Genomic DNA, 23,907 nt, shown 5'->3' with positions numbered 1-23,907 from the left:
GGCAAATGTTCCCCCATACCTGTCCTGGAAGGCTTCTCCCATCGTCCAGTCCAGACACTGAGGTCCAGCTCCGAGGGTCTTCTGGCGGTTCCCTCGCGGTGAGAAGTGAGGTTACAGGGAACCAGACACAGGGCCTTCTCGGTGATGGCGCCCGCCCTGCGGAACAGCCTCCCATTAGATGTCAAGGAAATTAAGAACTATGTTTGACTTGCTTGAATGGCATTTGAAGGACGAGGAGGTTAAGTCTGTTATGATTCACTGGGCCAAAGATTTTGGGTATAATATACAGCTGAGTGACTGGGTAAAATTATGGAAAGAAGGTTTAAAATTTACTGCATGCAATGCCCTAAAAGAAAATGTGATGAAAATGATGTATAGATGGTATATAACACCTGTTAAGTTAGCGAAAATTGGGAAGTTTTTGATGTTTGTTGTGTTATTGTGTTTTTAATGTTTTGTTGGGAGCTGCCAACCCAGTCCGATGGGAATTGTATTATTATTATTATTATTATTATTACCTCTTCAGGCTCAGCCACAGCGATAGCGACAGTGACAACAGTGAGGACTCCTGCCTTCCAAGTCGGGAGCCTCCGCCCAACCAGAAATTACCCCCTTCTAACAATAAGGTAATTGTGCAGCAAAGGCAGTTTGGCTTCCTACTCACCCCAGCTGTCTGGAATTTGGCCCAGGTATACTAAAGGAGCGCAAGGCTGGGGTGCAGGGGCGGGGAACACAGTTGTAGGAGTGGCTGTTTTTGTTTCGTAAGCAGCGGAGAAAGTTGAGCAGAGGAAACAGAAGGGGAAAGGACCAAAGGGAGAAAGGTTACACATAGTAATAGCAAGGGAAGATTGGAAGAAGTTCATTTATCGGAGGAAGCAGGGAAGGAATTGGAGCTGTTTGGTCCTGTCCTCTCGAGGGGACTAAGAACACCTGTGAGGGTAGGCATAGGCAAACTCAGCCCTCCAGATGTTTTGGGACTACAATTCCCATCATAGAATCATAGAGTTGGAAGAGACCACAAGGGCCATCGAGTCCAACCCCCTGCCAAGCAGGAAACCCCATCAGAGCACTCCTGACATATGGTTGTCAAGCCTCTGCTTAAAGACCTCCAAAGAAGGAGACTCCACCACACTCCTTGGCAGCAAATTCCACTGTCAAACAGCTCTTACTGTCAGGAAGTTCTTCCTAATGTTTAGGTGGAATCTTCTTTCTTGTAGTTTGGATCCATTGCTCCGTGTCCGCTTCTCTGGAGCAGCAGAAAACAACCTTTCTCCCTCCTCCATGTGACATCCTTTTATATATTTGAACGTGGCTATCATATCACCCCTTAACCTCCTCTTCTCCAGGCTAAACATGCCCAGCTCCCTTAGCCGTTCCTCATAAGGCATCATTTCCAGGCCTTTGACCATTTTGGTTGCCCTCCTCTGGACACGTTCCAGTTTGTCACATTCCAGTTTGTCATCATCCCTGACCACTGATCCTGTTAACTAGGGATGATGGGAGTTGTAGTCCCAAAACATCTGGAGGGTCGAGTTTGCCTATGCCTGTGTAAGGGTGTTGAAACAAGGCAGGAACAGAAATCGGGGTGCGTTGCTAGCTTGTTTCAACAAATCGTTTAACTAACCGCAGTTCGGGTTCAGGCATAAGCTGCTGTTAGTTTTAAGGCAGGCAGAGGATGTTCCAAATATCTTCCTTGCAGCCACCCACAAGCCAAAGGCTTGGTCACATAGGTCAGTGCTATGTTTTGGTGGCAGGGTTTGTAAATAGGGGCGCAAGACACCCAAACAATTGATGACCTCCCCTCTCGGCAGAGACAGAGTACAGAACCCTGTAGGAGAAACCACTATCCCCATTTTGCCACCTTCTCCAAACTGGGGTCCTCCATGTATTACTGGACTGCAACTCCCATCATCCCTGCCCAGCGGACATTCTGGATGCAGCTCTTGGGATTGAAATCCATGGAGGATACTGGGTTCAAGAAGGCTGCTGGTTGGCATGAGGGCATCTGTTGAGATCATATCTGAGTAGAGATTTGAATGAGGACCTTTGCTTGTATCCTGCTCCTTGCCCCTACTCCCACGCTGAACCGATCTTGTTTGGGGAGCTCTGGCTGGTGGTGGGAAAATTCCTCATGGGGGTGGGGGGCAGAATTGACTCCTCGTCTGTTACAAGAAGGGGAGAGAACCTGTTTTTGTGCCTGGTTTCCAGTTTGAAGGAGCACAATCTTTGCAGCTTATCGTGGCTCTGCTGCAACGGTTGCCTTTTGTCCCCTCTGAGCTGGCTTGTGAGCGCGTTCCCCTTCTTTAACTGCTTTCAGGTAACTGGGAGGAAGAGTCCAGAGTCCTGCAGCAAGCCAGAAAAGATTCTGAAGAAAGGGACCTATGACAAGGTACCTCCATGGAGAGGGGCATTTAAATTGTGGGAGGGAGGGAGGGAAAGAAGGAGAAGCCATCTGTTGGCAGAGGGAGCCCTTTGCCGCTCAGGACAAAGCAAGCCAGCCCTAACAAGGCTCAAGCCACATCTTTTGAGATGTGCAAAGCTGTCTTCTGCAGAGCCAGGCCATTAGTTCATACCCAATATTGTCTCCTCTGGCAGGCAGCAGATCCCTGGCTGCCTTTCCTAGCCCTGCTAGATTTGAGAGCTCCCAGTACTTTCTCCTCCCACACCCAAGCTTCTCCCTGGGCAGCAGGAAGGTGATATACTGATTCTTTTTTACTTGATTTCGGAGGGGGCCCATTTATTGCCTTTCTGTCATCAGGTGTGGCCAACTCCCAAGAGACTGTGATCAGAGAGTTTAAAACTGGCAGTGATCTACCCCATTTTGGGGGGTTCAGGTCAAAGTTGCTGAGCTTCTTTGGGAGTCAGTGATCTACCACAGACGTCCAGTGATCTACCACCAGTAGATCACAATCTAGATCTACCTGTTGGACGTGCCTGATCTAGATGGTGGGTGCAGGAAATCAGGTTCCTTTTTATTTTTCTCCTTTGAAACAAAAGGAGAGGATCTGGTCTTTTTATAAGGAAACTTCATACCGAGTAGGTGCGTTGCTGCTGCTGCTTTTGTTGTTGCTGGAGCAAAGCTTCAAATAGCCCTGTTGTTCAGCCCATCAGCAACACGGGCTCTGCTACCAGAGACGCTTTAATGCAATTGTGGCCCTCCAGACATTGCTGAACAACAGCTCCCATCATCCCTGGTCATTGGTCATGTTTGCAGGGACCGGTGGGAGCTGTAGTTCTGCAGCATCTGGAGACCCAACGGTTCCCCCATACCTCCTTTAATGGATGCCAGAGATTATACCTGCACTGCTTGTATGCATACAAGACTTGCCTTCCCATTTTCTTTTCGGCTGGTTTTTGCGTTGCTGTTTCAGCTCCAACCCCCAACCCTTTGTACAACTCCACAATGTGCTCATGTGTAATACAGGAGTTCTAATTGACTGGGCATCACTCCTAACCCACCCAACCCACTGAGTCCATTTTTTTTGCAAAGGAGGACAGAATCCTTCCCCACTGTCCACCCGAACTGGCAGCAGCGTATTTGCCCTTCAGGCTATTGGGGGGGGGGAGTGAGCATTAATCAGCTTTTTGTTGGCGAGAGATCTGAAAACCTCAAGATTCAGAGTTCTCCTTGCTAATGTTCCTTCTTCCCTCTCCCAAGGCCTACACTGATGAGTTGGTGGAACTTCATCGGAGGCTGATGGCTTTACGGGAACGAAATGTGCTTCAGCAGGTAAGGACATGTTAGGTGGTTTTTTGGTGTGGGATGCAAGTTGAAGCCAGAGTAGAATGTTAAACGGTCTCTTTTGCCACAGTGCAATGAGTGGTGCTGCTTTTGCTGTTTTCAGATTATCTTCTCCAGGCACCTTATGCATATATCCAACAGTAACCTGTAGTTATTATTATAATTAGTAGTTTTGTGGCCTTGCAAATTCCACAGAAGCTGTCCTGGGAGCACATACGGGTCTCAAATGTTGGATAGGCTAGCAGTTTGAAAGCTAAATACAGTGGTGCCCCGCAAGACGAATGCCTCGCAAGACGGAAAACTCGCTAGACGAAAGAGTTTCCCGTTTTGGAGGTGCTTCGCAAAACGAATTTCCTATGGGCTTGCTTCGCAAGACGACAATGTCTTGCGAGTTCCTGCTGGTTTTTTTCCCTCCCCCCCCCCCTTTTTCTAATCAGCAATCCCGCTTGAATTACAGTGGTTACAGACGTTTCAGGTTACAGACTCCACTAACCCAGAAATAGTACCTCGGGTTAAGAACTTTGCTTCAGGATGAATTCGTGCTCTGGTGGCGCGGCGTTAGCAGGAGGCCCCATTAGCTAAAGTGGTGCTTCAGGTTAAGAACAGTTTCAGGTTAAGTATGGACCTCCGGAACGAATTAAGTACTTAACCCGAGGTACTACTGTACTATTAGCCTTGCCCACAAGTAATGTCTAATGGGGATAAATACATCTCTCGCCAGGAAAAGTGTTCTGCCAGCAGGACTTAGATAAGAATCTCCAGGCCTGCATCAGGTACCAGTCTTTGATGTCTCCCAATTTGCTATTGCCTTGTTGTTCTGCTGCAATACAGCCAAGGTAGTTTGTGTCCTATGCCACGAAGCAGCCTTTCATGGAGACAAGAGGGTCAGACCAAGGAAGCGGGGGGCGGGGGGAGCACTGCACATGGCTTTTTAAAATGGCGCACAAAGTGTGAACGATTGGTCCCTGTCTGAATTTCCGCAGTGGGACAGGCAGTGAGAGAGAGAGCAAGGGCAGAGAACAAACTCTCTGCGTTGCGTTGGCACAGAATATTGGTGTCTCACAGACCTAACATATAGAATAAGAGAACAAGAAGAACATACTTTTAAAGAAGATTGGAAAACATTTATTGAATATATGGAGGGAAATTGTGCACATTTGAAAACGCTGGCAGCATTAAGATAAATTCAACTGCGTAGATAAGTTTTGATGGATGTAATAATGGAATACTGAATGGTTTAGTTTATGTAAAATATGCAGGGATTTATGTTATGTGAAATGAACCGTGGGAAGAGAAGAAGGGAAGTCATTGATATTTTAAGGTGGTTTAAATGACTATTCTAAAATGTAAAACAGAAAATTTAATAAGGGGGGGAAAAGAATATTTGTGTCTCACTCCGATCCTTTTCCTCCCCGGCCCAGATTGTAAATCTCATTGAGGAAACTGGACATTTCAATGTCACCAACACAACCTTCGACTTTGACTTGTTCTCCTTGGACGAAACGACCGTCCGCAAGCTGCAGAGCTACCTGGAGGCCGTGGCTACGTGACCCTTGGCTTCCGAAGTGGGACGCTTTTTTTTGAAACCAGAATCCCCGTCTCTTCGGTACCAGGAAATGGACTCGTGGACCTTGGCCGCCGCCTTATCCTCTCGATTCACCTGAAGCACTGCCTTAGGGATCAGCCACGCTCTAGGAACACGCTGTTGTTGCTGCTGCTGCCGCCGCCGCTTCTGCCGCCGCCGCCAGCCACGCTCCTCCTCTTGGGCTTCAGCCGAGCGCTCGCCCTTGGCGGACCTGTCCTCCTCCGCTTCAGAAGCTTTGCTTGGAATTGGTAGAGTAAAAGCTGCGCTGGTCCTAGCCGCGACACCGCGCTCTCCTTGGTTGTTTGGTTGTTGCTGGTTTTTTAATTCCGGCTTTTTAAATTTTAGAACGAGATTCTCTTATGTGTGTGTGTTTTTTAAAAAAAAAGAATGCACGTTGGAGGCATCCTCTTTTTAAGTTCGGGATAAAACTCAGCTGTCGTTTCTGCGCGGAACCTACGGACGTGAAAGCAACCTGGCCTGCAGGCGTCGCGAGGCTTGCCCCCCCACCCCACCCCCCCTTTGCCTCTTCCCGCTGCCTCTCACCCCAGGTCACATGGAGAGACGTTCCGATCAGATCAGGGCAGGCGTTGGTGCAGCCGACTTGCCCAGAGGACAGCCACCCTTGTTGGGGCCAGTGGAGTATTGTGGGGCGGGTTCTGTGTCCTGGGTGCAGCGGCGCCCCGGCCTGAACTTGCTCCTCTGCGTGTGGGACGATTTCCGAAACGTACTTGCGCCCGCTGACGGCGCCTGCCATCTCGCACTTGAGGCTTTCGATGTGGTGCTGGATCCGGTTCCCCAAACAAGAGCCTTGTTCCTTTTCCCCCTGTTTGATCTGCTTTAACTGTAAGGACTATGTTACTGTATGCTGTCCTGTCCTGTCATTCATATATATGTATATATGAATGACGTATACATATCTATATATATGTCATTTATATATATATATAAGTGTAAGAAGGGCCTAATTGGGTCTTAAGGTCTCAAAAGGGGTTGTGTAGGGGTTTTGCGTGGGGGGGCATTGATATTTTGTTTCTGTTTCCGTTTCATTTTTTAAAAGTTGCAGTGGCAGATGGGGGGGGGGTAAAGTACAGCTCGACCTGTTTCTTCAACATACCTGTGGGCAGATATATATTTTTTTGCATATGGAAACCAAGCAAATATCCTGAAGATCTCTCTCTTTTTTCTCCCTCCGTTCCCCAAAAGGGACCGATCTGTGTTGCTCTTTCTTCTTTTCCTTCTTTGCCATCAGTGTTCAAATAACCTTTTGCCAAAATGCGTTTACCGCCATTGCCCGTTTTGTGGAGAAGCGTTCCCCACCCACCCACACCCCCCGCTGGTTTCTGCGAAAGCAGTTGGCCCAGGGGTGGGGAAGAGACAAACTAACTCTGAGAGTTTGTCTTTCTTTTAAAACACCTGCACGGTTTCGAAAACAAACTTTGGCAGGTGCTGGACAACACTAATTGGAATATTTGTCAGTATTCCTTGCTTGGCTAAGTTTTGGTGCAGGGGGTGTATCCGGTAGGGGGAGGACCCTGAAGTATGCAGAAACTCCCCACCCCCACACGCAAACACACACGGTTTTAGCATTTTGGAGGCGCAGCTTACCTTCCAAACCAGAGTCTTAAATCTTTTGCCAAATGTTACAGGACTACTGGTGGTGGTGTTGACGCTTTTTGTGTTGCGGCAGGTGGGATGGGGGGGTGGCCAGAAGATTTCGCTTTGAGCTCTCTTAGGAGTCCTAAAATGAGTGCTGGGGGGGGGGGGCTTTGCGGCTTGTGTGTTGAGTCACGCTAGTTGTGTTGCGGGGGCGGAGGTGGTGTTTTTTTAACCTGCCAGTCTTAGTCTCTTCTGGGTTCCTTCCCCACTTCCCCCACCCCATGCAAAAGTTACAACTCTTATGTGGCAATAAGCTGATCTGCGTTAGGTCATGTTGACCCCAAATCCTGTTTTGAGCTTTCCTTTTTTAACTTCTTGTCCGCGTGATCTTGTTTGTCTTTATAAAATGCCAACTTCCAGAGCTGCTCTGTTGCAATGACTCATCTGCTTCTCGTATCTGGCCAGTCGTTCTGAGCCTCAGAATTTGGGGAATTCCAGAGAAGACTCTGCTGTGCCAACAGAAAAGAAACTGAGAATAGTAGGAGAGCTTTCTGTGTTTGTGGAGGTGCTTCCACTTTGATGGGGGCGCTGCTAGTAGAGGGAGGGGGCTTGTGAGGCATGGGCGCCTAGTTCTTTCTCAAAGTTCCCCAAGGGTTTCTGGGTGCCTAATGAATTGGGCTGAAAGGGGTTCCCAGTGTGGCAAAAATTTACTTCTACACCACTCTTTACCCAGGTGGGGGACCTACTCTTAAATAAAACACAGAACCAGTTCTTACCACACCTGGCAGGATGGAAGAGACTAAACAACTTTAAACGTAACCCTTACCTAGAGATGATTAATTGAGGAAGCAAATCGACCTTGAGCAGCATCTGCTGGGGAAAATGGAATTGGGGTTAAATGGAATTGAAGAGAGAATGATTTGGGATGGGATGCAATTTAACTGAATTAATTTATCTGGGGCTTGCCTCTTAACTGGCTCGCCTCTAAATTTGTGTGTATACATATGTCTGAGCGTGTGTATGTATACGTATAGATATACACCCACACACATTTGTGCCCCCGGATTTGTTACAAGGACCTTGCAGCACCCCTGGAGCTCAGCAACGCTGCCTTGCTGGGCTTGGGGTTAGCAGGCAACACGGATGCCGCGCAGCCTCTGGATGAGGCCTGCTCCCAGCCGTGGGTATTGTGAGGCCTCCTCCTTTCCAAAGCAAGAACAGGCATTTGTGAACCCCCCGCACAGCTCTCTCCGGCTCCCGAAACACTCCGCTTTTGCCAGTATCCATTCATTCCAGATGTTGTTGTCTCTTTGTGTTTGGAAGTTGCCTTGAGAACAAAAGGAGCCCGAGGGGGGTGGCGGAGAAGCCTCTCCCCTCCGTGCTTCCTCCTAGATGTTTCCCCCCGCCAGGCAGCTGCGTTCTTGGGTGAGCGAGAAGAGGTGGGGGCTCTCTTTGGTCAGGGCAGCCTCGCCCGAAACTTAAGTATTAATCGCTCAGGGGGGTGCGGAATGAACATTTGTAAGAGGTTGGGGAGGGTGTTTTCTTCCACTATTTAAAAATGTATTTTATAGGTTTTGTTTTTTAAAGAACGACCCCCCACTTCCTCTCGCCCCATTGGTGCCCCTTGTAGCTGTTTTGGTCACCAAAGGACTCCCTTGTGATCTGATTTCCACCCCCTTCCTTTTCTCCCCCAACCTCCTCTCCTACTCCTTTTTATTTCCAAAAGCCTTTGAGGCTTTACAGCTGGGACTGGAGCCCAAATGCTGGTTGCGCAGACTTGGGGTTTTATGATACTGGTGTTCCATCTTCCTCCTCCTCCATCATTCCGTTGTAGATTCTTTCTCTTAGAATGGCTGCTGTGTTTGTGAGTCCATTGTGGTGTTCTTGTGTGTGTGTGTGTCTTGAGTGAGAGCGTCCATGGGTAGCTGTAACACAGATGGGGAGACTGGATGGTTTTACCTATCTCTGGCGTCTGAAAAATCGTCCCAAAGGGAAGCGTAGTGAGGAATGGGGGGGGGTCTTTCCAAAGGGGTGTCTTCTTTAGAATCTTTCTCTCTCTCCTCCCCCTCCTCTTTCGTTCCTTGAAACTGACAGCGCTTTAAGTCTGTTACCTGTCTTTCGGTTTTTGTATTAAAGGGCCTGTTTCGGGGAATGGTTAAAATGGATGGTGTTTTTTGGTTGGGCAAACCCGATCTCTCTCTCTCTCTCTCTCCACCTAAATCTTCGTATTCTGCTTGTCCTCTTCATTTTGGCCCAATGGTGTTAAGTAGATGTGAGATGTTAGGAGTTTTAAAGCTGTGGGATGGGTGGGGAGGGGGAAGGAAGTGTTTTCAGTAGATGTGGAAATTTTAGAGACTTGAAAGCTATTTCCCCCGTTTGTTTTGTTTTTAAGAGGAATTTGGGGGAAAGCAAAATATATGCAATGCTGCCACTTTAAAAAGAGTCTGGAATGAATTCTATACATCTCGGAGCACAAAACCCTACAGCTATAAGCATGGGCTCTTTCCGTTTTCCATTCAAATAATTATTATAGATACGTTTCAGTGTTAACAGCTGCACAGTACCTGATTCAGGCATCTAAACGGTTGCTTGTATGATCCCCTGTGGCAGTGTTACAATCTGGAGGTTCTTAAGCCATCTGTGCGCTGCTAAGATTTAACGGGTAGGTCTGGGGCGATAAAGGGCTCTCTTTTAAAAGCAGAAATGCAACACTGTAGAGTGGCAACGTAAAGACTTGTTTCACGGGTCCACAAACCACTCTGAGGTTTTTACAATCCAGTGGTGTACACGGTTTTATGAAATAAATAAATACGCTTGGAAGCGCTGAGCACATGTATATTATTCTGACAAGTGTGGCACGGAAGAAAGGAGTCAGCCCCTACAGTCATGCGGAGCTTTGGAGGCGCTCAGATAATAGGAAATAACGTATTTTTTGCTCTATAGGATGCACCGGACAATAGGAGGGGAAGAACAGGGGGAAAAATTCTCCCCCTCTGCTCAGCGCCCCTTCAGCGAAGCGGTAGGAGAAACGGAGCCCCTTCCATTTCTCCTCCCGCTTCGCTGAAGGGGCGCTGCGCAGAGAGGGAAAACTGTGCAGCGCCTCTCCAGCGAAGCCTGGAGAGCATGAGGGAAGCGCTCTGGGGGCTTCAGGCGGCTATCCGTAAGCCTTCAGAGCGTAGCGGGAACTCCTGCTGCGCTCCGAAGGCTTGTGGATAGCTGCCTGAAGCCCCCCGAGCACAGCGGGAGTTCCTGCTGTGCTCCGGGGGCTTCAGGCGGCTTCAGCGAAAGCAACGCAAAGCCTCCGGAGCGCGGGGGGAGCTCTCCCTCTGCGCTTCGGAGGCTTCGCGTTGCTATCGCTGAAGCCAAGGAGCCTGCACTCGCTCCATAAGACGCACACACATTTCCCCTTAATTTTTGAAGGGGGGAAAGTGTGCCTTATAGAGCGAAAAATACGGTAGATGAAGTTTGGCCTTTGAGACTCTCTGCCATGTCAGATGAGATCCCGGCCTTCTGTGATTTGAGGGGGGAGCAACCTGGCCTTATGTCAGGCCCCAGTAGCTGTGCCATTTCAGCTGGCTGCCTCCCAAGGCTAACCGATGAAATTGGTGGGCTGGTCTCGCAGCTTGGCTTCATCTACCAGACTGTTTTTTAAGCCTGGTCTCTTTTTTGCCACTTAGCAAATAGGACTGAAAATGAAAATAGGAACAAACTGAGGGTGCAATTCAGCCAGAGTGCAAGTTCTGCTTGAGCTGAGGAACGGTAGAAATGGAAGGAATGTTTTGTTTCTAGTGGGGAAAGCTCAGAGGGGGGACACCCTTTTTAATGCAACAAGCGTTAATTTTAGCTACTGCTCAGAACAAATATTTCAAAAGTGTTTGGTTCCACACACCCCCCATTTCCCCCCAGACTTCCCCTTTTTAAATGTGCCAGGCAGAAGGAAAGATTTGTGCTCCAAATTCGTTTGGGTTTCCCCGCAGGCCTGGTGTCCATTCCTGGTACTCAGCAGAGATTTAGAGAGCTTCCATCTGCGGTACCCATGACTTACAGGAAGCATTTTAGCCACAAGAACCTTGGAACCAGCCGAGAGAGACGCAGCTGTTCCGTTACCCATTTCAGCTGTTCTGTCCTCTCCCCCCAGCTGTTGGGAAGAGATGAGGGTCTGAGTTCATCGCTCAAAGTGGGACCCGTCTCCAAAAAAAAGTTCTGCCCTCCGTGAAGTTTGCCCCCCACCCCCATGTTCTGTCCAAACAGCAAGCCAAAAGTGCCCCCCAGTCTGTTTCTACTTTGGTGATGTTTTTTGAAACACCGCTGCTACTTCGACAGGGGAGGTGCGCCCACCCATGGAAAGAAATAGGATTTTTAAAGTGTTTTTAATTATGGCCAGATCTGCACTCCCCGAGCGCCACCGGAGGTGCTTCTGGTCTTCGAAGCATCCTAGGAAGATCTGTCCGTCATGTTAAAAGTTGTGTGTCCACTGCCATTTCGTGCTGGAGCAGAACTGAGTTTGAAAGGTGCTGTCGGTTCCGGAATTAATCTTCCTGAGAATCTCAGGACTTTCCTTTTTTCCAAAAAATAAAGTTAAAACCGGCAAGATTCCAGTTCGTATTCTTACCAGTAGGTGGTGAGGGCTAGCTAAGGTTTCCTGTGGTTACGGGAGGGGCTTTTCATATCTCTTTGCCACTCCCCCTGATTAGCAATACCAGAAGAATATGCAAATTAATTAAGAAAAATTGCATATAATGTATACAGGTTGCAGTATTCAGATTTCCCCCTCCCTTTTTATTGTAAAGTACACATATCCCTAACCATGCTCCTTGAATAGTCATAACATATATCTAATTTTAATTGGCTGGGGGTGTCATGAGTGTGTAAAGGCCTTGAGAACAAAACAAAAAAAAAGAGGTGGGAGTTTTGCACTCTTGAAGGAAGCGACGGAGTACTTGATCCTCTCGCTGGTGTGTAATTTTTTTAAGGCTGTCTTCTGCTGGAAGCAAAGGTATTAAATACCTGGTCTATGTACAGAGGATATTAAAAGTACTTTGGGGCTGGGGAGGGCGGGGAAGGGAATTTCTTTGGTCTGGTGTAATAAATGAACCCTAGCCCATTATTCCGAAATGAAACCTGGAAAGGCGGGAGGGGTGGGGGTGGGGGAATGTTTGTAATAAGTTAAGGGATTGGGGGGTTTTTTTGTCCTGACTTTTACGCCTTTTTTTTTGTTTTGTTAAATTTGTGAAATTTATGGAGGAGTTTTATAGGAAAAAGAAAACATGAAATAAAGGTGAGAGAGTCACAAGCGGCGGCATTTTTTGTGATGTTTCTCTTGATGGTCTCCATTTCCACCACCACCACCACCTAGAGCAGGGGTCAGCAGACTTTTTCAGCAGGGGGCCGGTCCACTGTCCCTCAGACCTTGTGGGGGGCTGGACTATATTTTGAAGGGGGGGAAATGAACAAATTCCTATGCCCCACAAATAACCCAGAGATGCAAGCACACATTCTACTCATGTAAAAACACGCTGATTCCCGGACCGTCCGTGGGCTAGATTGAGAAGGCGATTGGGCCGGATCTGGCCCCCGGCCCTTAGTTTGCCTACCCGTGACCTAGAGCTTCAGCTGGAGCCTGTTTCCTTTGGACTCTACTTCCCCCATAAGTTCCCACCCATCTCTTCCTGTGTGTTCCAAATTTCTTGGAGTACATTTTTCTTAGAAATGTTTGTGAAGGTGGCCACCTCTGAAAAATCTGCCACCATCCTTTCTCTCTCCCACTCTCTACACAAAAACACACGCTGTCCCGGAACAATGCTAGTAGGTCTGTCGCATTGTGGAGGATGCAAAACCTGAAAAGGGGTGGGGGGAACGGTGCTTCTCGCCTCTGCTAACAACATCCCATAACTTGGAACGGAAGGCAGCCATCTTGGTTGTGTGAGAAATGGGACCTAAGCAGAGCCCAGGCAGAACGTACAGTAGCTGGCGCTCAAGAAGAGTTTGGATTTGATATCCCGCCTTTCACTCCCTTTAAGGAGTCTCAAAGCAGCTAACATTCTCCTTTCCCTTCCTCCCCCACAACAAACACTCTGTGAGGTGCGTGGGGCTGAGAGACTTCAGAGAAGTGTGACTGGCCCAAGGTCACCCAGCAGCTGCATGTGGAGGAGCAGGGAAGCGAACCCGGTTCACCAGATTACGAGACCACCGCTCTTAACCACTGCACCACACTGGCTCTCTCAAGCAATGGTTTCTCGCCCACATAAAGGTAAAGGTACCCCTGCCCGTACGGGCCAGTCGTGTCCGACTCTAGGGTTGTGCGCTCATCTCACTTAAGAGGCTGGGGGCCAGCGCTGTCCGGAGCCACTTCCGGGTCACGTGGCCAGCGTGACAAAGCTGCTCTGGCGAGCCGGCTTCAGCACAGCACACGGAAATGCCGTTTACCTTCCCGCTATAACATACACACACACACAGAGAGAGAGAGATTGTGCCTTTTATGAGCATGACAAACTCCATGAACAATCTGAGATAGTTGGAAGATACAGATCATTGTGACTCAACTCATCTTCCCTGCAACAGTTGTGCCTTGGTTTTGAACTGCGTCTCAGTGTTTGACTCTGCCATTAACACTGAAGCATAAAATTCATCGGAGTTCCCACCCATGAGGCAAGGTGTGGCAACTGCCTCGGGCGGCAGGATTCAATGGGGCAGCAGATTTTATTTATTTTTATTAAACTTGTATACCGCCCTATACCCGTAGATTTCAGGGCAGTTCACACACACAAAAATCAAGTTGCAGAACAGTTTGTGGGAATATTCTCCCCAAATTTCCCAACTCTTTTTTTTTTAATCGTGAGATACAATTGCCTTGAAGTTTCAAAATGAAGGTGGAAAATAAAATAAACCTCCAGCAAGTCTTAATGGTTTATAAACTGGTAACGTTCTGGCTAAATTTAGCCTTTCCTGAAAGGCTGTCCAAATATTACTCATAAATGCTAAAATCCCAAAGTCTATCTCCCGCCCACCCACCTGGTTGGGGCTTGAACAAACATCATCAATGTCATACATTTTTATTTTTTTGTATTTTTATTTTTATTTTTCAAACGTTTTCACTATAATCTACACATTGTTTCATGAGTTGACTCCCCACCCCAACTTCCAAAGTGTTTCTGCTCAAACCTTTTCTCGTTTAATACACATTTAAAGCACACTGGGCTCCCCCCCAAAGAATCTTGGCTATTTTAGTTTGCGGAAGATGCTGGGAATTGTAGCTCCGTGAGGGGTAAACAGTTCTCGAGACGGGGACGAAAACCATGTGCTTTGAAACTGTTATATGTGCAATGTGGATGCAATTGCCCACAGCTGTGAGACCTGGGCCATAATAATAATAATAATAATAATAATAATAATAATAATAATAATAATTTTTATTTATACCCCGCCCTCCCCAGCCAAAGCCGGGCTCAGAGCGGCTTACAAGCAATAATAAAAATAAGTTGAATGATTACAACTTAAAAACAAAATTAAAATACAACATTAAAATATTGAAATATTAAAATGTAGCCTCATCGCAGGAGGAGAAAGGAAAAGGAAAAAAGAAAGAGCGGGAGGGAATCAAATTGGCTCCAAGCCAAAGGCCAGGCGGAACAACTCTGTCTTACAGGCCCTGCGGAAAGAAATCAGATCCTGCAGGGCCCTGGTCTCATGAGGCAGAGCGTTCCACCAGGTGGGAGCCAGTGTTGAAAAGGCCCTGGCTCTGGTTGAGGCTAATCTGACTTCCTTAGGGCCTGGGACCTCGAGGGTGTTGCTATTCATGGACCTTGAGGCTCTCCGTGGGGCATACCGGGAGAGGCGGTCCCGTAGGTACGAGGGTCCTAGGCCGTGAAGGGCTTTAAAGGTCAAAACCAGCACCTTAAATCTGACCCTGTACTCTACCGGGAGCCAATGCAGCCTGAAAAGCACTGGGTGAATGTGCTCCCATGGCAGAGACCCCGTGAGGAGCCTCGCTGCAGCATTCTGCACCCGCTGGAGTTTCTGGGACAGCTTCAAGGGCAGCCCCGCGTAGAGCGAATTACAGTAGTCAAGCCTGGAGGTGACCGTTGCATGGATCACAGAAGAGTTTGGACAGGAAGACCAAAACAATCAGCCAGGCAACCTTCAGTGGAGATTTCCTCATCTTCTACAGTCTGCTGGCGATTCCCAGAAGCCTGCCTGGCTAAGGCAATGAGTCACAAGGGGCTTTGTGGGTGTTTTGCTCTAACTAATCCACAAAGTAGCCTGTTAATAATGATAGCCAAAGTCTGTACTCTGCTCTTTAAAACAGCAACATTGTTAAATATTTTTAAATAACAATTGCAAAATGGTTTTGGTTTTTTTAAAATAATAAACCATTTAGTAAGGGCTTTGTTTTTAAAGGGAGGCGGGTGGCACTGTGGGTTAAAACACAGAGCCTAGGACTTGCCGATCAGAAGGTCAGCGGTTCGAATCCCCATGACGGGGTGAGCGCCTGTTGTTCGGTTCCAGCTCCTGCCAACCTAGCAGTTCAAAAGCACATCAAAGTGCAAGTAGATAAATAGATACCACTCCAGCGGGAAGGTATACGGCGTTTCCGTGCGCTGCTCTGGTTCGCCAGAAGCGGCTTAGTCCTGCTGGCCACATGACCCGGAAGCTGTACGCCGGCTCCCTTGGCCAATAAAGCGAGATGAGCGCCGCAACCCCAGAGTCATTCACGACTGGACCTAATGGTCAGGGGTCCCTTTACCTTTTACCTTTTTTAAAAAAGCAGCAGGTGATTAAATACAGTGCAATAAATGTTTCCGAGAGAAAACTCCCATCATATATTGCCCTTCACAACAGGATACAACAGGGACTCTTACCGTGCCCATAACAACATTATTTTTCTTGGGGGAGCGGGTTTCCTATTACGATCATTTCACTGGAAGATAGCGGGTATTTCTGCGGAAAATAATGCCGCCTCCCACCTTGAACAATCGTTTGAATACGGATATCATATAGTAAATGAGACCATGGGCGTAGGCAGGAATTTTGTTGGCGGGGGGGTGGGGGCAGAACCGACGTGACTGCTCAGTTAAGTATTTAAATATTATTTCTATCGTTTCACTTTATCTAGCGGGGGGCAGTCCCCCCCCCGCAACGCCCATGGATGAGACCATTTAGCTTGGAGGGGCGGGTGGGGAGAATCTGCACTGCGCTTGGGGGGGGGGGAATCAATAAAACTTCAGCTGCTACTGCTTTCGTTTGTTTTTTAGTTAGTTCCGGGCGTTTTGTGAAAGAGTCTTGCAATAATAATAAATAATAATAATTTTTTATTTATACCCCCCCTCCCCAGCCAAGACCGGGCTCAGGGCGGCTAACAACCAATAATAAAAAACCAGTTGGTTAAAATACAATTTAAAGAAAGACCTCACAAAATAAACAAATTGTAGCATACAGGGAAGCTTTTAATGTTTTGTGCAGTATGTATTTTAATATTTTGTTGGAAGCCGCCCAGAGTGGTTGGGGAAGCCCAGCCAGATGGGCGGGGTATTAATTATTATTAATTATTATTAGGCTTGCAGCAACCACTACCGCCGCATCACGCAGCCAGGAGTTCCGCGGGCCACTAGCCTTATACTTAAAACTGGTCTCCCGCCTCCGGTTTTCATCCCCCTTCATTCCCCCGCCCCCCTCGTCCAGGAGCCACAATCTAGAGACACGTGGCGGCGAGCTTCCCATTCATTCGCTGCCAGCCGCTCGCCCATTCATCCACTCATTCATTCAGCTAACCGGGGAGGTCAATGACCGGGGGTTACTCGGCAGCGGTACATAAAGAGGCGCTCGCGCGTGCGCAGAAGGAGGGCGTGGCCGCCGGCTGGTGAATGAGGCGCAGCTGAGCCTCTCGCCCGCTCCCAAGATGGCGCCGCCTGCCTCGCGCGCCCGCCCTCCAGCCAATGGCAAAGGCAGCGGCAGATGTGGAACTGGAGGCCACGCCCCCCGCTTTACAGGCCACGCCTCCAGCCTTTAAAAGGGGCCGCGCACGCCGCTTGTTCTGCGGCAGAAGCTATTCTCAACACGGCAGGTAAGAGAGGGAGGGAGATTTAGCTCAGTTTTTCCTCCTTTTTTGCGGGTGGGGGAGGTTTGTGGAGTGGAATGTGTACTTTTTGGAGCTGGGGACAATTTTGTGTGCTTCATTTGCCTCTACGGGAGGAGGGATTTAAAATACAGACAAATTCAATTAATAACCATAAATGTTTGGGAGGAAATAAGACAGTAAAGAACAAATAAGAAACTAAATATTGATGTATATAATTTTTATTTGGTAATTAGATTTACCAAATAAATCTGTATTGTTTTTTTGTAACATATTGTTACAATATGTAACAATATGTTACATATTGTATTGTTTTTTGTAACATAAAATCATTCAATAAACACTATTTGTAAAATAATAATAATAATCATAAATATGAATGGTTGCAATTCAGCTTTATTTTACATTCCTTGATACTTGAGGAAGCTGCCCTGGGGTTTTATTGTAGGGAAGAGAGAGTTGTAAAACATGTCCTTCCCCCCAGTGGTGTAGCTTGGGGGGGTGCAGGGGGGGCCGGCCGCACCGGGTGCAGCATCTGGGGGTTAGGGTTAGGGGGCGCAAATCCACGGGTTAGGGGGCGCAAATTACTTGCCTTGCCCCGGGTGCTGACAACCCACGCTACGCCACTGGTTCCCCCCCCACCTCTCAACTTTTGGTTAATTATAAACCGTTTTTTTAAAATATTGGCGTTTTAATATTAACCCGCCCTTGGACCTTAGGTGTGAAGGTATGTGAGTTAATGATATATAGGATGATATAGCTGCTTCTGGGAGTGGTAGTAAAAAATTAAGAGCACATTGCATTTAAATGGGGTGCATGTGAGGCTTGGGTTTCCTGGGGGGTCTTCCTTTTAAACTGGTTTCTGGGTGGGGAGGGGGGCTGTGTACCGTGGTTTATAGCAACTTTTTTTTTCAAGAGCTCCAGGATTTGGGGGGGGGTGGCTTGAAAAAACCCTCATTGAGGAAACTGGCTGCGCCTGTACCTTAAGGGTCCCAAAGGGGGGAAAGGGGTCCACGCAGTTCTAGTGTTACTTTGGGTGGGTGGGGGTGAGTTGAAGCTTTGAGAGAAATGGGTGGAAAGGGGGGTGGCTGGGGGGAGATGTTCAGCCCTGATAGACATTTGTACCCTAAACGCTTAAAGAAAAGGGGGGAACAGCTGGAAACTGAACTGTAAGCAGCTGCAAGGCATTAAAATAATGCCCTGAAATGAGTTCAGGTTTGCAGGAGTTCAGCCCGCCCCCTGCTAAACCTCCCAATTTTATCAACCCTGTGAGGTAGCCTTAGACATGTTTAGCCTGGAGAAGAGGAGGTTAAGGGGTGATATGATAGCCATGTTCAAATATATAAAAGGATGTCACATAGAGGAGGGAGAAAGGTTGTTTTCTGCTGCTCCAGAGAAGCGGACACGGAGCAATGGATCCAAACTACAAGAAAGAAGATTCCACCTAAACATTAGGAAGAACTTCCTGACAGTAAGAGCTGTTTCACAGTGGAATTTGCTGCCAAGGAGTGTGGTGGAGTCTCCTCCTTTGGAGGTCTTTAAGCAGAGGCTTGACAACCATATGTCAGGAGTGCTCTGATGGTGTTTCCTGCTTGGCAGGGGGTTGGACTCGATGGCCCTTGTGGTCTCTTCCAACTCTAGGATTCTATGACAGATGGAGATTAGTTATCCCCTGAGCATTATAGGATGGCAGAACTGTGCCTCCCCCCCCCCATGTTATGAGACTCCATTTCCCAGCAGCCAACACGATCAATCGTCAAGGAACGATGGGCTTTATTGGGAACTGAATTAATTGACTCTCCCTCTTTCCTCCTTTTCATATACAATCGTTGAATGCAATTTTTTTCTGGGTTTTCTTCCCCATTGTACCTCTATTTTATTTATTTTTCCTGTTCCTATATGCATTTTTCATCTGTCACCCTTACCGTTTTTACTGTGTTCGTATTATCATTTATTTCAAGCGGGGGTGAGAGCTGTTGTTAAGTCACATTTGAAGGGTTCACAGGTTCCCACAACCCTCATACAGTGAGGGCAGGGTGAAAACTGAAATTCTGGGCTCCCGTTCTCCCCTGCCCCATCCACTGTCTCTTGCTATACAGTGGTACCTCGGGTTAAGTACTTAATTCGTTCCGGAGATCCGTTCTTAATCTGAAGCACCACTTTAGCTAATGGGGCCTCCTGCTGCTGCCACTGCGCCGCCGGAGCACGATTTCTGTTCTCATCCTGAAGCAAAGTTCTTAACCTGAAGCACTATTTCTGGGTTAGCGGAGCCTGTAACCTGAAGCGTATGTAACCCGAAGTACCACTGTATGTGCATTTTGTATGGAAGCCTATGTGTCTTTATCTCTCCCACGGAACAGGATTCTCTTATCGTAAACCTCTGATCCTCCTTTTAAAAAGAAGGCTGCTGAGAGACGAGCTAGCCGTCTTATTTTGAGAAAGGAGGTCACTTTTTGCAAAGCGTTTTTCGTGCCCCTTTCCTCTGCGATGTCATCCATTTTGGGGGGGGGGTCAGATTTGGGGGCTGAGGTCTCCCTTCAGCAGAATCAGCCAGGGTGTTTTGGGGAGAGGAAGAGGGACAGCCCAGAGTCGACGTACCACACTTTGAAGCAATACTTGCTAAAGAAGGGGCCATTTAGGTGTGACATCCGGAATTTGAAAAATTACCTTTTGCTTCAGCACATTTGCTGCGAGAGAGCAGGAAATGTTGTCATTTTTAACTCCGGGAGTGGTGTGTGGGTGTCTCCCTTCTGTGACTGATGTAGCTGGCTTTAGTCTCCAAAGCAGAAGTCGCTGGTGTCGATGCAAAAATACAACTTGCTTTTTCTCTTCCTCTCTTGGGAACTGGCTCTCTTGCAGACAAAAATGCAGATCTAGGGAAGCCTTCCTTATTCTCAATTCATCTGCTAGTAAAAGGTAAAGGGACCCCTGACCGTTAAGTCCAGTCGCAGACGACTCTGGGGTTGTGGCGCTCATCTCGCTTTACTGGCCAAGGGAGCCGGCGTTCGTCCGCAGACAGATTTTCCGGGTCATGTGGCCAGCAAGACTAAGCCACTTCTGGCGAAACCAGAGCAGCGCATGGAAACACTGTTTACCTTCCCACTGGAGTGGTACCTATTTATCTACTTGCACTTTGACGTGCTTTCAAACTGCTAGGTTGGCAGGAGCAGGGACTGAGCAACGGGAGCTCGCCCCATCACGGGGATTCAAACCGCCAACCTTCTGATCAGCAAACCCTAGGCTCTGTGGTTTAGACCACAGCACCACCCACATCCTGTGCTCATCTTCTAGTAGTTCCTTGTTACTCGTCGGTTAGCATAAGAAGCTTCCCAGCAGCACATATAGTCCAGCATTCTGTTCTCACTACAGTGGTACCTCAGGTTAAGTACTTAATTCGTTCCGGAGGGCCGTTCTTAACCTGAAACTGTTCTTAACCTGAAGCACCACTTTAGCTAACGGGGCCTCCTGCTGCTGCCACTGCACCGCCGGAGCACGATTTCTGTTCTCATTCTGAAGCAAAGTTCTTAACCCGAGGTATCATTTCTGGGTTAGCGGAGTCTGTAACCTGAAGCGTATGTAACCCAAGGTACCACTGTATGGCCAAGTAGATTCTTGTGGAAAGATTGTTTTGATCAGTGGTGCGTCTCCAACAAGGTGAACTCTAAATGCACAGCATATTCTTAAAAAAAATATTAATCTGAAGGTTGGTGGGTGTTGACCAGGCTGTAACTCGCCTTTTGTGCCCAGTGCCTGTAGCTTAATTTGCTCAGCGCAGCTGATTTCAGTTAACAGCTTTGTAACACTAAAAGGGGACGTGGGTGGCGCTGTGGGTTAAACCACAGAGCCTAGGACTTGCCGATCAGAAGGTCAGCAGTTCGAATCCCTGCGACGGAGCGAGCTCCCGTTGCTCGGTCCCTGCTCCTGCCAACCTAGCAGTTCAAAAGCACGTCAAAGTGCAAGCAGATAATTAGGTACCACTCTGGCGGGAAGGTAAACGGCATTTCCGTGCGCTGCTCTGGTTCGCCAGAAGCGGCTTAGTCATGCTGGCCACATGACCTGGAAGCTGTCTGCAAACAAACGCCGGCTCCCTCGGCCAGTAAAGCGAGATGAGCTCCACAACCCCAGAGTCGTCCGCAACTGGACCTAATGGTCAGGGGTCCCTTTACCTTTACCTTACTGTGTTTTGCTGCTCATCCCCCTCCAAAAAAAGGTCTGGTTAGCTTCTATCTTTTAAATTTAAGCAATAAGTACAATACATGCATGAAAAGAAGGCAACTTTTAAAAAATCGCTTACAGTAAGGCTTTATTGCTCATAAACAAGATGAATTGCAGTGATGTCTGGTCAGACACTTTCTGGCTTTGGCTGTTTTTAAGATTAGGTAATTAAAATTGCCCCATTTTCCAGTATTTTGCTGGTTTTACTCTATTGGGCCAGATTTGCTCAAAACAGTTACTTTTTGCCACTTTTGGCATTGTAGCTCCTTCCTCTTCTGTGGGACGGCAGAGCCATCCGCTTTGCATGCACAAAAAATCTTAGTTCCAAATTTTGTTGTCTCCTGATTGGGCTGAGCGAAACACCTTCTCGAAAGCAGGTTTCATTTAGTGTGGGCAACATAAGGTTGGCATGTGCCTCCATGGACAGCTGTGAGTCCAAAATGACTCCCAGGCTGCGCACCCGATCCTTCAGGGACACAGTGACCCCATTCAGGACCAGGGAGTCCCCCACCCCCGCCCACCCCCTGTCCCCCCAAAACAACCGTACATTTCCATGAAAAAGCTTTACGGCAATTCCCCCCTAGTTCCCTGGAGTGGTAAACAAAGTAAGGCGAAAAATGTAACCGAGAAGAGGGAGAGAAATCGCCCTGGAGACCTCACTAGGGTATTTTTCCCCAAGAGAGATGATGTTGGTCTTACTGTTAACATTCAATATCTCATCAAGCAGTGCAGTTTTATCACCTTGGAATAATACCCCGGATCCACGTACAGACCCTCTTAAACTTGTTCTGACCCATTAAAAAACTGGGTACATAGGTGATGGCATCATACAGTTACAGTGGTACCTCGAGTTAAGTACTTAATTCGTTCTGGAGATCCGTTCTGAAGCTGAAACTGTTCTTAACCTGAAGCACCACTTTAGCTAATGGGGCCTCCCGCCGCCGGAGCACGATTTCTGTTCTCATCCTGAAGCAAAGTTCTTAACCCGAGGTACTATTTCTGGGTTAGCAGAGTCTGTAACCTGAAGCGTACGTGACCCGAGGTACCACTGTATTCTGAACTTACACAGTTCAGAACAGTCTGCACTGACTGTGGCTCTCGGAGACTCGAGACAGCTCTTTGCAAAATGTCCTCCAGGCACCAGGCATATTTTGCGACTGGCGCAGGTTTCAATTGTGAACCCCGTGGAGATCTCTGGATGCCAGGTTTGCAACTGACCTCTCCATCTGGCTGGTGAATGTTGTTGTTTAGTCGTTTAGTCATGTCCGACTCTTTGTGACCCCCTGGACCAGAGCACTTCTGTCTTCCACTGCCTCCCGCAGTTTGGTCAAACGCAAAGTACTGGAGCCTCAGCTTCAGGATCTGCCCTTCCAGTGAGCACTCAGGGCTGATTTCCTTCAGAATGGAGAGGTTTGATCTTCTTGCAGTCCATGGGACTCTCAAGAGTCTCCTCCAGAACCATAATTCAAAAGCGTCCATTCTTCGGCCATCAGCCTTCTTTATGGTCCAGCTCTCACTTCCGCACATCACTACTGGGAAAACCATAGCTTTTATTATACAGACCTTCCGGTGAATAAGAAGAGCTTATTCATTGCATTTATCTCCTGCCTTTTCCTCCAAGAAGCCCCCCCCCCCTCAGTTAATCCCTACAACGACCCTGTGAGGAAGGCGAAAAGGCTGCGACTGATTCCAAGGCTTCATGATGGAGTAGGGATTCAAACCCTGATCTCCCAGGTCTTAGTCCGATGCTCTAACCCAGGGGCCAGCAAACTTTTTCAGCAGAGGGCCGGTCCACTGTCCCTCAGACCTTGTGGGGGGCCGGACTATATTTTTTTTGGGGGGGGAAATGAACTGATTTCTACGCCCCACAAATAACCCAGAGATGCATTTTCAATAAAAACACACTTTCTATTTGTGTAAAAACACCAGGCAGGCCCCATAAATAACCCAGAGATGCATTTTAAATAAAAGGACACATTCTACTCATGTAAAAACATGCTGATTCCCGGACCGTCCACGGGCCGGATTTAGATTGCAATGGGGCCAGATCCGGCCCCCAGGCCTTAGTTTGCCTACCCATGCTCTAACCACTACACCACCCTGTCCTTCTTCTATGCGGCATTTCTATAAATCGAGTAGACAAGTATGGGAAAAGCAAAACGCCCCTTATAGAAGGATGTGAAGTATTTCACTGGAAGCTTGAATTTCTTTGACGTTTCAATGTGTTGTAAGCCACTTGGATATTTTTCTTCTTTAAAATATAAAGCAGTATAGAAATGAGATTAATAATAAATTTTATTGTGGGGGGAAAGGCCCCCAAGCACCCTGTTGCGGTGACCATAACCTAAGTTTAAGGTGCCATTATCTTTCTGAGTTTCTAACGCTGATTGCTTGGCCTTCAGCAAGCTGTTCGGAACAATGGGAGGTTGCGGCGGTCTTGCTCCATGACAAAAGATCTGTTATTTTAACCTGTTTGGCAAGGGCAGCGTGGACTCTTGTGTCCCCATACACTGCATTTCCCCCCCCCCAAACTGCAGGTGAAAACTCTCCAAAACACCCTAGTGACCGACCGCAGTTGCGTAAGCCATCTCTGTTGACAAATTGCGGCATTGTTTGAGTATTTGCATAAGGAGGCGGAAACGCAGATAGTTGATCAATTCCCCCACCTCCCTTCTTAAAAAAGAAACCAGTACAGTG

At 47.9% G+C, this 23,907-nt stretch overlaps 2 protein-coding genes and 2 long non-coding RNA genes across 5 annotated transcripts in view; 3 read left to right on the top strand and 1 right to left on the bottom strand.

Moving 5' to 3' along the window:
* MLLT1 (MLLT1 super elongation complex subunit) overlaps nt 1-5,679 on the top strand; it is a 30,443-nt gene extending 24,764 nt beyond the window's left edge. Inside the window, exons 9-12 of the mRNA XM_081177822.1 lie at nt 527-626; nt 2,318-2,389; nt 3,659-3,730; nt 5,164-5,679. Of these exons, the coding sequence (XP_081033948.1) occupies nt 527-626; nt 2,318-2,389; nt 3,659-3,730; nt 5,164-5,292 (373 nt within the window). The 3' untranslated portion in view covers nt 5,293-5,679. The remainder of the gene's footprint in view (nt 1-526; nt 627-2,317; nt 2,390-3,658; nt 3,731-5,163) is intronic.
* Nucleotides 5,680-7,766: 2,087 nt separating this feature from the next.
* On the top strand, nt 7,767-11,501 carry LOC308577798. The gene is made up of 2 exons (XR_014003697.1): nt 7,767-7,945; nt 8,010-11,501. It is a non-coding gene; the product is annotated as an uncharacterized lncRNA (long non-coding RNA).
* On the bottom strand, nt 9,210-12,654 carry LOC308577792. The gene is made up of 2 exons (XR_014003691.1): nt 10,216-12,654; nt 9,210-10,143 (listed from the first exon to the last, which is right to left on the bottom strand). It is a non-coding gene; the product is annotated as an uncharacterized lncRNA (long non-coding RNA).
* A 4,269-nt stretch (nt 12,655-16,923) lies between these two features.
* Nucleotides 16,924-23,907, top strand: part of ACSBG2 (acyl-CoA synthetase bubblegum family member 2) — a gene marked incomplete at its 5' end in the record, with an annotated part of 56,068 nt that continues 49,084 nt past the window's right edge. For both annotated transcript variants that reach the window (XM_081177726.1, XM_081177725.1), the window contains one exon: nt 16,924-16,983. The remainder of the gene's footprint in view (nt 16,984-23,907) is intronic.

The sequence above is a fragment of the Podarcis bocagei genome (assembly GCF_964188305.1).
Source record: "Podarcis bocagei genome assembly, chromosome: 18".
In the NCBI taxonomy this organism is placed as follows: Eukaryota; Metazoa; Chordata; class Lepidosauria; order Squamata; family Lacertidae; genus Podarcis; species Podarcis bocagei.
This window is presented reverse-complemented; position numbering and strand designations above follow the sequence as displayed.